The sequence below is a fragment of the Rhagoletis zephyria genome, unplaced genomic scaffold (genome assembly GCF_001687245.7).
Source record: "Rhagoletis zephyria isolate East Lansing unplaced genomic scaffold, Rhagoletis_zephyria_1.1 Rzeph_scaffold_00036, whole genome shotgun sequence".
NCBI lineage: Eukaryota > Metazoa > Arthropoda > Insecta > Diptera > Tephritidae > Rhagoletis > Rhagoletis zephyria.
This window is the reverse complement of record NW_016157120.1, coordinates 238,375-252,847: the sequence shown is the minus strand read 5'-3', so window position 1 is coordinate 252,847 and position 14,473 is coordinate 238,375. Positions and strand designations below refer to the sequence as shown.

Here is a 14,473-nt window from a genome sequence, read left to right as displayed (position 1 = left end):
TTTTAATAAATAGATATAGAGATATTTATACTTGGCAACTCTTGGACTTTTCTTCATTTGTAACAAATGACAGATGTAAACAAAATAAAAAAATTATTGTATTTGTACAAATTTAAAGCAAACGGGCGTTCTTTACAAAAAAATGTAGTTAGTGATCGAATTGCGCATATTTTTTTTACAATATCAAGTGCCCACAAGAAGTGTTAAACCACTAAATAGCTTAAAAAACGCTTTCAAAAATTCGAAACGAGAGTGAAGTGCAGTGTTCAATTGTGATGGAAATTGCAGGCAAAATTTGTGCGTGTGTAATTAATGTTTTACTTATTTGAAGAAATGTTGCCCGTTGCCAAACCAAGACCCCCGCTTTCCCCTGGTGGTTACATAATACTTGAATAGCTCCTTAATTAACATGTGTTTGTTTAGAGCACGCACGGCCAGGCATGTCTGAATCGATTTCCTTCATCATTCTTAGCAATTTGATGTGCATTTTTATTGTTATGTGTTGCAAACAGACATTTTAGGAACTAAATAGGTTCTAAAATCTCTGTACACAAGCGCACTTATTTTTAACAGTTTCCAGTTTATGTAATATTAATCAAAACAGCTTTTATTTATTTTATGTATTATGTGATTTCTGGAAGCGTCGAATACAAAAAAGGGCTGTGACTGGGTTTATGTAATTTGAAATTGTATTGATGATTACTAATAATAATAGAAACGAGCTTACATATCGACACAACTAAAAATTTCATATATCTCAGTAGAGCCAATTAAAGATTTTTTGTTTCGTAATTTAGCAATAATATGTCTTGGAACGTAATTATTCCGGATTATATGCAGTCATACTGTAAGCTTTCAAATTATGTATTTTTCTAAACCTGAAATTTTGAATTGTGCCGTTATTGCAGAGGACCATCGACATATATTAGTGTTTGGCCGAGCTACTCCTCCGATTGTGGCATGCGCCTTGATGTTGTCGCACAAAGGGGAGGGACCTACAGTTTTACGCCGACTCCTGCCGGGGGCCGACCACTATTACAAAAAACATTTTCTTTTTTTTGTTGGCCGGAACTGGGCTCGGACGCTCACCCTGCGGAATGGTAGTGCGCACTTCTAACCACTACACCACAGCGATCGCTTAATTAATTTTAATCATTAATCACGATTAACCATTTATTCGTTAATTTTTAGTCATTCATAGACTAACATTTTGTCGACAATACTCGCATAAGATAGTCCCAAATTTTCACAAAAGAGAAAAGTGATTTTCTTCAAAACTTTTGAATGACGTCTTGACTGAACTTACTAATTCGGAATTTCTACTATTACTTATAGAGTAGGCTATTCATAAAGTCTGGGTAATGAAATACAAATTTTTCTATTATAAGTTCCATAAAAATAAGGAGACTTTTATTGTTTAATTTATTTTTTGCACATAAACTTGTATCTTGAACTTCTTTTTCCAAAAAGTGAGGATGTCAAAATTTCAATAGATATCGGATGTACGGTAATTTTCCAAAGAGATCTCCTAATAGATAAGTTCATGAAAACTATTCCAAACGAAAACTTAAAATTGTTAAAAAAAAATAATAACTAAATTTAACTAATTTTTATTAGAGGTTTGAAGTTTATCCCACTGTAAGTATGAAATCTTCAGCTATGTGTTTCCATTGTCACTTTTTCGTAGCCATATCAACTGCCTGACAATTAAGAAGATTGTGACGTTTCATGCTACCATACGCAATATCTTAAATCCTTCAAATTTTATTATTAACCTTTTGTTTGTTAAAAAACATTTTCTTCTTAGATTCGAAACTTGATCAAGCAAAATTGCCTTTGTTTTTGACTAAGAGATGCTCAATAAGCTCAGAATTGTAGTTCTCATTTGCATACATAACAATAAATTATTAATTTTTGTTTCACACCAACTCCAATATTGAATAGTAAAATATATTTTAATCTTACCCAAATAAACAACGATTTAGTTCAATGGTCAATCATATATAGAGTATAGGGTGGTAATGTGTTAAAGTTTTAAAGTTTTTAAACGTAAAATGGCGGCTAATACCTTTTTAAGCGTTTTGTAATTTAACCAAAACTCATTAGCATCCACTCAAGCAAGGAATTATTTACTTTTCAACATGCATTAGCAGAGTGCACTTCTCTTTTGTTTACAATTTGGTTGTCAAACACACTACATCGGATCTTTTGACACATTTACCAGAATTTACCACCAGGTAGCTTCTGACAAAGAGATGACCTTACTTACTCTCTTATTTGTCCTCTCAGTTGCCAGAAAACCAAGTATGATTTCCGGTAAAATCTGGAAATTCTGGTAAAAAATGGTAATTTCGCACTCATGCGGGTTCACAACTAAATAATATTGGGAATACTTTTGAGGTGTTTGAAGAGGGTTGCGACCTGTTTGAAACTAAATTTATTTATAATAATCATATTTTGGCCTTGACACTTTTGCTACGTTTTGGCCGAGCTTCTCCTCCGATTTGTAGCGTGCGCCTTTGCTGTCACACAAATGGGAGGGACCTACAAACTTACGCCGACGCCGAACGGCGATACAATTTTTATGATGAGCTATTTTTTTATTAAAGACACTAAGATTTTTAAAATATTTTCACTAAAATTTTATCAACCTAAATGTTAAACTTATGCGAAGTAGTTATCTAATTTAATGTAAATTTTAAACATTTTCAAGATAAAACATGAATTATATTTAAAACGTAAATTTTAATACAACTGTTTTATATATAATCCCAAACATATGATATAAAATCCCCTCTACCAAAAAACTTAAATTGGGTAACGCCGGTTTGAATTTTTACAATTGAGCAATTGTCAAAAATCTTCCTTTTTATAAAAAAGTTATTTACCAGGGTGTCTTTGAACTAATGATTGGTACTGAGTTAAAGAATGCACACACATAAAAGATTGCAGCCTTTTCAATACTCATTCAGTGTTAAACCTTTTTTTGATTGGGCATTGGTTTTTTCAATCTTGCTATGAATATGTTGATGTGTGAATTCATAACTGCTTTGAGAGAATGGAAAATTCAAAAATTTTAAACCTCAATCGTAAGCGAAGAATAAGTAATGAAAACTGGATAGAAAAAAATTGTTGATTTAAAATTGAAAATGATTTCACACTTACACAGCTCTGCCATACTGTAACTAAAACCGTATCTATGCATATAATAAAATTGTAACAGACCGATGTCTGTAAATTATAGATATTAAAAAAAATTAATATGGGGCGATAATGCAATTTTCACCACTGTAATGCCTGAGGTTCAACTTAAAATATTGAAGAAAAAAAGTTAAAGAGTTGCCACCCGTATGAAAGTTGTAGTTTGGGTAAATTGATAAGAAAAATTAAATATTGCAATATGGATGTCGAAAGCAAGAGGTTTAAAAAGGCTTACAGCCGCAAGACTATTTGTGAAAGGTTGCCACCTGTTTGAAAATCCTAACTTAATTGAATTAATAAGTTGAATTAAATGTTGCAATATGGGTATCAAACTAAAGAAGTTTAGCAAAATTTACTGCCGAAAATATTTTTGAAGGAGGCTGCCAATTGTTTAAACATTTTATTCATTTAAAATAATATTGAATTAGTACACCTTTGAAGAAAGTGCGCGTTATGTTACCTCGAGTTATAAGATCATAAATTAAATTTCCAGGAGAAAGCCCATACACTACCTACTTTCTAAATATCTTCGAAAAGACAAGTTTCAAACTTTATACAAAATTTAGAAAAAATTCGACAATTTTTCTAAAAATCTAGTATAAAACGGTCGAAATTTTGATGCTTCTTATCCTAAGTTTTTAGACAATTTTTGTGTATGCAGTTTTATACCGCATCAAATTTTAATATTTGTAACAAGTTGATAGTTGGATTCTTAATAATTTTTTGCCGCCGGTTTTTTTTTTTACTAAACAAGTATTATTTATAAAAACGTGCATTGATTTTTTTAATTATTTTGGTGGTGGATCTTACTTATTTTCTTGCATTTATGTTTACTTGCAAAAAAGTGCAAAATGCCTTTACAAAAAAAAAAAAATAATCAAGAATTATAAAAAACCAATGCTAATAATTTTCAGCCGCTTCAAACATTCACTGCGCTGCACTAAAATATCATGAGCTATAAAACTGCCTACCCGAAAATTGTCTAAAACTTCAGTTTAAGAAGTTGGAAATTTTAATGAAAATTTGTTGCCTTTTTTCGAAGTTTTATATTAAGTATGAAACATTTATGGAGCACGAACAATATTTTTATAAAAAAAATAATAATAAAAATTTTGACTAGAAAAACATTGTGAGCATTAAAAAAAAAATCAACATGCGAATGATTGTTTGAGTCACTGTATTCAAATGTATGTAGATTTAAGATATTTTATGTAATAAATAGGAATGCTCGCATAACTGCAAAGGTTGCTACATTATGCGGTTTTAAATACACACACTTAAGTACGCATTTTAATTGCAAAGATAAGTAATGAGCACCTGCAAAAGTATACCTATTACTGAATATAAGTTTATGAGCATACATACTTGTACTTAAAATGCGTCTGGGAATTGTAAAAAGTTTATTTTATATCACATTAGCTTGTAAAAATACTTTGTATACGTTATATCCATTGCTTTTCATGAAACTGTTTTTATGGTTTCACTACTGAGTTGCCGCAAAGCTTTATTTGCTTTCCATGCGTTCTACTACTGATAAATTGATTTTTAAATCCCTAGCACGTTTTTACATTCTAGTTCATTCTTTCATTATAAAAAAGGTATCCCGTTCGCGGAGTTCTCACTAAATTTGACTCCTAAGTTTAAGTAAATACTAGAGCCTATTCTTTTTGATAAGTCGAACTATATGTCGTATACGTAACCCAAGGGACGAGGTTCATATTTACATACCGCACCCTAAAAGAAGAACAGTCAACACTCAAAAAATTCCAAGTGTTTAGGAGAGGAAAAACAACTGTTGATGCTCAAGCAAAAAGTAAAACTGTTTTAAAATATTTTTCCAGTTAAAGAAGATAGTGATGCAGAAGACATTTTGTCAGATGTTAGATGTATGGTCTGTGAAGAGTTTTATGGAAAAAAATCCATTTTAAAAACTTTTGAGTTGTGACTGTTTTTCATTTAGGGTGCATGGACTTATTGCGAATGCTAGTGTGTATCCTACTACCTTCTGAATTCTTCTAATATCTAGTTTCTATACGCAATGATCTTCATGATATTTCGATTTGTTTACAATGGTGCTCTGTACCATTAATTTCAATGACTTAAGATTAAAGTTGTGGCGGAACCAGTACAATTGGCGCCCAATGCTCAGATCGCTCAAACGAGATCGGTAAGCTATAAATTGTCGCAAAAATCCATTGATTTCAAGCAAAAACAACTGAATTTAATGACAAAGAAAGTGCTCTTCTACCAAGATAATGCTTTGCTTCCTGATCTCTTATATTCTTCTGATTCAATGCTTTTCTACCTTTGCTGTTTCTAGATGTGAAAGTATAGCTTCGTTGGATGAGATTGGGTCAAAATAAGAGGTCATTTGAAAGCTCATTATCTAGAATATAAAAAAATTTAAAAACGCTGGACCAAAAGCACCAAGCTAAAAATAAATTATGCTCAGAAATAAAACATATTTTGCCGAAAAAAAATTGTCTGTAGAAAGACACTAACTTATCACACTGACCGTAAATCAGCGCTTGAATAGAATCCAATTCAGATTTTGAAACCCAAGCGCGCACTTAGTAAAAAACTCGTAGTTTTTGGGTTCATTAAAAGCTCTTCCGGATAAAAATACATCGAGTTTTATTTAGAGATTTAGCAAAATTTGTTCAAGGTATTGGGATTTTTGCTTATTTATTCTACTAATCTTTAGACTTCCCTACTTTAAAAGAAGTACTGGCTCAGGGTACCTCAAGGCATATTCGCCCTTGTATTAGTTTCCGCATTCTCCGTCGTGTTCGTTTCAGTCATTGTCTTCATATTCGGCTGCGGAATGCATCGACATTAAACTTTGTATTAGTATTCGTATTCGACTCGTATTCGTATTCCAGTATGTATTCGTTGTCATGTTATTCTTCGTATTCATCTTCGACTTCGTAGTCATATTAGTTTTCGAATTCATCTCCGTATTGGCTTCTTTTCGTCTTAGTTTTTGTATCCTTTTCACAATCGTATTCCTCTAGGATCGTATTCCTCTTAGGATCGTATGCATATTCGTCTTCGTATTATGCAGTCTTTATTTTCCCTTTCGTATTTATTTTCGTCTTCGTCTTCGCGTTCGTCTTCATATTCATTTCAGTGCTGTCCTTGTATTTGTCTTCGCAATTACCCTGGTGTTGGCCCTCTACTTCGTATTTTTCTTCAATATTCATCTTCGATTTCGTCTTCGTATTGGTTAAATTCGTATTCGTCTTCATATTTGCCTTATAATTCTTGTTCGTATACGTCTTCGTATTCGTGTTCCTCTTAGTCGTATTGGTTTTCGAAATTTTGCCACGGAGATTGCAGCCGTAATTTTCAATTAATTTTTGGAACCTCTTAACATAAACATAGATTCTCAGGAAAATGCTATTGGTAACCTTTAACTAGCCACCACTGCATGAATGTGCTTTTTATGTCCTACTTCATTTATTTCCAGTTCGTTATTTTTAAATTTAATTATTATTTCCCTCAGGATAATGCCCTTTCTTTACATCTGCACCTTTGTACCCTATTTGGTTTTATCTCAAACCTTTGTTATTTACTTTTGAGTTTCAAACAAAATCTTTTTCACACTTACCATGACGGGCTTCCTCTCCATCCGGTGGATTTTGTGTTATCGTATTCAGTTCCTCCTCCAAATCGACGTGACAATCGCCGACATCCCAAGAGAGAAAACCTGCAATGCAGATACAGAAAATAAAAGAAAAGGCAACAATTAATTTTGCGCTGAACAGCGTACAATGGAAAATAAAAAAGTATAGAAACCGGTTGCTGTATTGCATTAAATTAAAAGAAGGCGTATTATTTACACTTTACGCTTGTTTAAGTATGCAAACATATTTAGTTGACATGAACATTTTAAGCTGAAATTGAAAAAGTTGAATAACGAAAAACCTTAAGTAGGTATGTAAACGTAATGCCTTAAAAATAGGAAAAACAAAAATACAGGTATTAAAGTCAGCAAAGGTGGCTATTTACCAATAACTACATCTTGGGGTATATAGCTACATATATGAATATGAACAAGCATGTAGTATATATTTACATACATATGTATGCTAATATATGCACAAATAGTATAGTAAAAAATGTTCTTCCAAAGTTTTAATGTAAATTACTTGGTATTTTTTGTATAGACAGCAGTCAATAAATGCAAAAATTTTATTTTAATGAAAAAACTTTTTTGGCCACAAATTGAAATGGTAAAACAAAGAAAGCCAATTTGCTTGTGCTTTTTTTTGTTTGTTTAGCGAAAATTGAAGAGCGACGAGGGCTGTCTACAATAAATTTATGCGCCTTTGTCGTTTTCCTGTTTCATTTTAGTTTCACTATTAATTTCCTTTTAGACACTCGGCAACTAATTTCCACAGTTTTTTGTATGCCAAAGTTATTTGCCATTAATTTTTATTTATATTTCAGCTGTCGTGTGTAATCGATATAAATAAGGAAATAAACAAGGTTATATATATATGTATATTTTGTAACCGAAAGAGTAGGGGTTTGTTATTTTTTCCGCTTACTTTAATATTAGATACAATTTTTTTTATTGATAAAATATAAAATTTTTAAGTCAGCTGCATTTTTAGGTAGTTATATTTGTTTAAATATTCGCTTGCTTCTTCACTAAATTTAGTCAGAATTGGCGATATAAAGACATCCCTACTTTCAGTGGTGGAATATCTGCGAAAGCAAAGCATACTTCACTTTCCAGAGAACCTTCATTAAAAACTTCGAACTAAGTAAAACCCAAGCCAGTATGTCGGTATCATACGATCAATTCTAGCTACCTGGTTTTGTGGTCTGACCTACGATTTTAATGTCAACAAACAGCGAAGCATACGCAGGAATAAGAGGTGCACTAAGATCCTGCTCGACACAAGCGTTATTCTCAACCTGCTTCCAATCAATCTTCAAATTGGCTGTCAGACGTAGGCACTCAGACCTGTGGGTTACTAGGCACTTCGATCAAGTTGCTAATAAACTAACTCGATTAGGAAGGACAACAGACCATTTGGCATACAATCTGGACTTCAATTGTAACATAGTTAAGAAGAGAGTGGAAACTGAGTAGCAGATAATGAGGCTATCTGCATTGTAGAAGCCGAAGTCTACTCAGAGGAACTCGGTGTCGGTCTCTTGTTATATCTGAGAAAGAATTCCTACTGTTCTAGGAAGCCTGTAGCATAGAGTGGTTCCGCGTTTGGGGTACCTTCCAAAAATTTTCCTCTTGCCGAAAGAGGTGATTTTACAAAACTTTATGTTTCTAAGTATAGGCCCCGTCAGAATGGCAACTTTGCATACATTCCGCCCAAGGATAAAACTGACAGTTGAGTAGACTGTGTGTATTTGCATAGAGAGCGTCAGATTGGCAACTCTTGCGTCGACGTTTAATACAATCAAATAAAAATTCACAAATCAGGTTCAACTGGCCACTTGCAAATATTGTAAGCTTTCATAAAAGAAAAGGAAAAATTAATCAAATTAAGTGAAAAATGAAGCCAGTGAATTACGAAAAATTATTTAAAGGACAGTTTAAGAAATAAAGGACAAAAGGCGTCCTTTATTTTGAAAAAAAAAAAAAATTATATAGGACAGGGGGTTAAAATAAAGGACTGTCTTTTAAAATAAAGGACGGAAGGATGATCACCGTATGTATGCATCCTTTTGGTTTAGTTTAGCCAAATTTCCTTTTTTGTTTGGTTTATTTTGCCTTTCTTTTGCTAACATTGACTGCGTGTTTCATTACTGACTTCTTTCAACATAAAGCTTTATCTTAATGCTTATTTTGTTCTACAATCCTGTGCCAGTCAATTGCACACTTTCTAATACAAATGATTATCCCTTCGATTATTTGTTCATTGATTATGTATTTATTTCGGGCATAAAAGAGATGATGCGATTGGTAGATAATTTCCGTTTGATGATTGCCAATGACTTTGACACTTGACTGATGACTTAAATTGTGTAAAATATCGATGTAAATGTATGCACTACTCCTACATCTGCACATGCTCATGCGGATGTGTATGTAGCAAACGCTCGTACCTACTAGTAGGTATACAACTAGTTGTAGATTCTTATTTGCATAAATTGTGTGTGTCTTTTGCTTCATTTCCATTCAATTTAAATCGATTTACAATTATCGTCTTGAGCAATATTTGCTTGCGGCTCTCTAATTGGGGAGTTATTGCAAAAATAAAGTGATTTAAGTAGTTTTGCTGAGAAAATAAATAAATAACGAGCAATTACTTATGAGTATTTACATAAGTGTGCTGCTGAATAATTTTGCAGGTATTAGAACGGAAACAAGAAAATCTTTCAAGAATGTATTTTTTTCCAAATTACGGTTAAATATTGCATGTAGTTTTTAAGCTTGGGAAAATCGATCTTTTACACGACCTTTTTTGAAATAAATGTTAAGCAGCTTACTAGAGCTAGATACATACGGGTCATTCCATACGATACTTACACCTCAATATTTTTTTTTGTTTTTGATGAAATATATATATTTTTTTCATTCTTTTTTTTTTATTTCGTCATGATAACTATTCGAAAATCTTGAAAAAAATTACGAAATTTTGAACTCACGGAGAAGTATCTTTTTTCAAGTGTTTGCAATTAATAAACTATTTGTCGAGAAAATCAGTTAAGGTATCAAAATGTGCGTAAATGGGCTAAATGGGAGTTTTTGCTATAAAAAATTCCATTTATTAATTTTTTATTTTTTATTGACTATACCATGTTCGGTTTTTATTATTTTTTTCAACCTGAATAGTTGTCAAACTTTATGGAGTACGCTGTAAAAATTTGAGAATGGAAACACCAAAACTATAGAAGTTGCGAGCTTTTTTTATACCTGCGTACATAAAATTTATATATTTGTCTAATTGGGGGCAACTTGTATAGTTAAAACAGTTGAAAGTTCGTTCAACGACAGGCTCGATATGATTTTAGGGATACCGAAAATGTCTTCAATTTCTTAAAATACATACACAAATACATATTTGCAATTATAAATTTTTTCTGGTATACAGAGCTTGGTGGCATTTCGGGAAATGAAAAAGCGTAAGGCGTCCGCCACAAACCTTCGGAACTGTGTCAAGATGTAGTACCTGCACTAAGACTACAGTTTTATAAGGTGAGTAGAAGTCCAGATTACTACTAACAATATATGGACCAAACGTTTTTCTGCGGGTTAAAAAAAATGGGTGTCTACCTTTGTCACTCGCCTTACAATTTTCCAAAGAAAGCAAAAAAATCAACTTACAGCATCAGCATAAACTGTTGGAAATGCATTTAAGAATTATTTATGCGTTGATGAATCGGCAAATAAATAAAACCTCTTCCTCAAATAAATATGTATTATTTTACGAGTATTTTCTAAGCAAATCCTAAACAATGCTGTTTATGAAATGCGTTTGCTTAGCGGTTTATTGTTATATTTATTCCACGTTTTCCAGCTCAGCTACATAGTTACGCTCATTTATACATATCTATACAATATCAACCTTTATTATTACGCGTGTATTTTTATGTTTTATTTTTTATTTTCTTTAATTTTTTATAAAGTGCGTGCATTTCACTCGACTGCTTCTTTGTTGCTGCTGCTGTTCCTCTTGTCCGTTTTGTTTGTGTGCGTATTTAATTGCGCACACGCTGGCTGAAACACATTTTGAATGGCTGCCAAGTGCGCACCGCATAACATTCAGCCTTTCTCCAGCAGCATACGAACTGTCATTGTGTATTTGTTTTTGCTGTACGAGTATGTATGTTCCGTCATATTGTTATTAAGTATTTCATGATTGTTAGCATTATTGCAGTACAGCGCATAAAAATAAATGAATAGCTATATATGCATATGTATGTATGTTTATATGTTATTGCTTTTATTGCAGGCAACATTTATTGTTATTATTACTGCTTGCACACACACACACACACGCACCCTCGCACCTCTAAAATAGTAAAATTGCTCATCAGCGCCACAGTTAGCCTTGCAATTTAGCCACCTGATGCTACATTGTATTTTGCTTTGTTGGTGCGCTTGTTTGCGTGTTTTATGTATTTGTATAGTTGGTCGGCATTTCTATTAATATTTGATTTATGCCTTTATTTCTGTTTCTGTTTATGCGGTGTGTGGTTTGTTTGTTGCTCGTTTGTGACTGGTGTCTGTTAGATTGTATTTATTTTGTGCTTTAATTAGACGTGTGGTTAGCAGGTTCTATTTCTGGCCCCCAGTGTGAAAGAGCTTCTCATAAAAACAGTCTCCCGTTCTGAAGGAAATATTAAGCCATACAGCACAGATCATCATTGAAGCTCGGCCAAACACTTAGTCAAAAACTTTAATTTTAATCTCACCACCGGGTTTAATAACAATTTTCACGACGCCAGTGCGTATGAGCAACAATATTTTTAAAGCATTCAACCGCCTTTGTTAATTGTTACTCATACGCAGTGTTGCTCTGATTGGTTTTTTCGAGCTTGGCTGTTACACGCATTCAATGAACAAAAAACTATACCGCGCACACTGGGATGAGAAGCAGTTTCAGCGCGCTAAAATTCAATTAAAATTTGTCCTACATTTTTCTTTCATCGGACTGTTTGCAGCTCTTAAGCTAAACGAAAAATTCATATAAAATGACGCACACGAAATGGAAAAGAAATTTTCTTCTATCAAATTTTTTTAAATTAGTTTGCAGCTCTCAAGGAAAAAATGCTCGTATCAAGGCATATCAAACAGGTTGTAACATTAGAGAAAAAACAACATTTGCGTGTATTTTGTTGTGTTGCTTCTGGCAGCGAAAGTGTAAAAACTGTTCTGATTTTTTTCTTCTAAATCAAAGCGTGCCATGTGATGTACAAAAAAAACTTAAATACAAAATTTAAAATTTAAATTGGAAAAAAATAAAAATGGTTGCAACTTTCTTTCTTAGTAAATTTGCTTGCTTCTCGAAACATTGATCCATCCTTTGCAAGGCCAAGTAATCAGCGGTGTTGCTGCTGAGTTGGGCGAACGTTCCAAAAGCTGCTATTCAATCGCTTCTTTCGTATGGAAAAAGGTTTCACATGCAAATAGATTTTAACAATTTAGAATTTTTGTGAGAAAAAATTATAAATATTTGACGTTTTCGAGACCAAGTAATTTGAAAAAAAAAAATCAAATCAGCTGCTGTACTGATACGATCTGTTCAATGTGCTTTGGCTCGTATAGATATTTATTTCTTAAAGAAAATTCACAGCGAAACCAAAGTGCTTTTTGAAGCAACAGAAATAATGAAAAAGATTTCTCGTAATTTTTCTTGAATTTTATTAGATCAATACAAAATAAAAACTATAACAAATAAAAAAAAACACAAATTAAAAAAATTTATAAAAAAGCTATTTTTTTTAATTTTGAATTGCTATTTTCTTTGTATGCTAAATACTCTTCAGGAAAAATCGGAGAAGTTGTCTTATTGCTAGTAGTGTATATTCCTGAAAAATTTTCCTGAAAGCTAGATTTATATATTTTTATGCTGTGCGGATTATTTTGGCAATATTCTAAGGTTTTTAAATTACACATATATAAGGCGTTAAACGAAATGTAAAAAATAACAAGATTAACGAATCTAAAAAGAGCCAAACAAAAGAAACTAAAGGGTTAAGAGGTCTACAAAAAAGCCAATTGTTTAAAAAATCAAATTGAACGTGAATTAAGGGCATAAACACCTTATCAGACGAAAATGGTATAGAAAGGTTTTAGTATGAAAATATTTTGAAAAAGGTTCTCACTTGTTTCATAAATTCGTTCGTCACTTTGGATTGACCATTTGTAATTTCTCTGATATAACTTCAAATTCGTAATCAGCGTCTCCAAAAACCCCTAAATAACGAGTTTCAAGAATATCCGGAGAGTTTTTAAAAATTTGTCCGCCATATTGATTCCGCCCTTTTCAATTTCTCTGATATGAATTTCTACTGGCGCTGATGCAGGAGGGGACACCGCAATTTTAAATATACCAGTTGCTAACATTGAAAAAGGGTAGAAGGTGAATAGTTGGACTGAAACGCAAACTGGTAAAAATCTAGTTCACAACTATTTAGTAGCTTTCCCCTAGGGAACGGATAAAGAGCTCTGGGTATCTAATTTTTTGCGTTAGCAACATGCGCTTTCAAGTCTCTGCTACTTTCAAAATAAATTTGGATCAAAAAATATAAAAAACGATTACGCAACTCATTTGTTGCGGTCGATATTGGCAAAACGCAGCAAATGTAGTTAAATAAAAGATAGAAGTATGTACATTTATAATTTTAAAATTTTTTTTGGCATTTACATTCATCTATTCCCTGCATATCTTTCTTTTCTTTGAAAGTCTACGAAATTCAGCCAATCCACTGAGTGCTTACTTTCCCCTCTTTTGCTGCTCTTAATGCGATTGCTATGTGCCTTTTCTTTCTTCTATTTATTTTCCCCTATTTTGTCTTTCACTATTTACGCGTCGCAGTTGTCTTTTTTTACATTCTACTTTTCCAGGCCAACTTGGCGACAGCGCTCCTCCTCACCTCCAGCGGTGACCAGCTCAGTTTCTGAGCTTTGTTTGCTGAACCCAACTACCAGACTAGTCGTCCTTGTGCCTCAATTCTTGTTACCGACATTATGACTAACTATGGCGCTGTCTGACAGACGATACTTGCCTCTATTTGTAGGTAGTTTTTTTTTCCTACTTGCTATTGTTATATCACCGGCAGGCAGCATAATTCTTGCATCCATACGAATAGTTGATGCCCTCTTTTACTTTGGCGCAGACACAATTTTTTCATACCGGTGTGAGTGTGTGTGTGTTTGCTTTTTGTTGCATAAATGAATATGTATGCTTATGTAAGTAGCAAGTCTTTGTTTGCTATCTCTGCTTGCTAAGGATCTTCCTACTTGCTTCTTTGTCATATTCATCATACATCGAATGTGACGCGCGGGTATGAATACTTACACATACTCGTTCGTACCCAGTCACCTCTAGGCATAGCGTATGAAAACCCAACAATACAACCATGCATTATTCATAACAGCTGCCTGCATACATAACTTTATTCTTATACATTTTAAACTACACACACTCACATACTCTACTCTCTCTATATATTTCGTTCTCAAGTGTGTTTGCCTTGTCTGCTTATGGCTGAGTGGCTTCATTCGCATATTTCATAGCGCGCCTGGCTGGGTTTTGTTGAGGAAGGATAGGGGATCTACGCCTTTTGCGAA

At 33.0% G+C, this 14,473-nt stretch overlaps 1 protein-coding gene across 1 annotated transcript in view; it reads right to left on the bottom strand.

The window, feature by feature from the left end:
* futsch (microtubule-associated protein futsch) overlaps positions 1-14,473 on the bottom strand; it is a 221,540-nt gene that overhangs the window by 88,128 nt on the left and 118,939 nt on the right. The window contains exon 2 of the mRNA XM_017619273.1: positions 6,812-6,910. Coding sequence (XP_017474762.1) covers positions 6,812-6,910 — 99 coding nt within the window. The remainder of the gene's footprint in view (positions 1-6,811; positions 6,911-14,473) is intronic.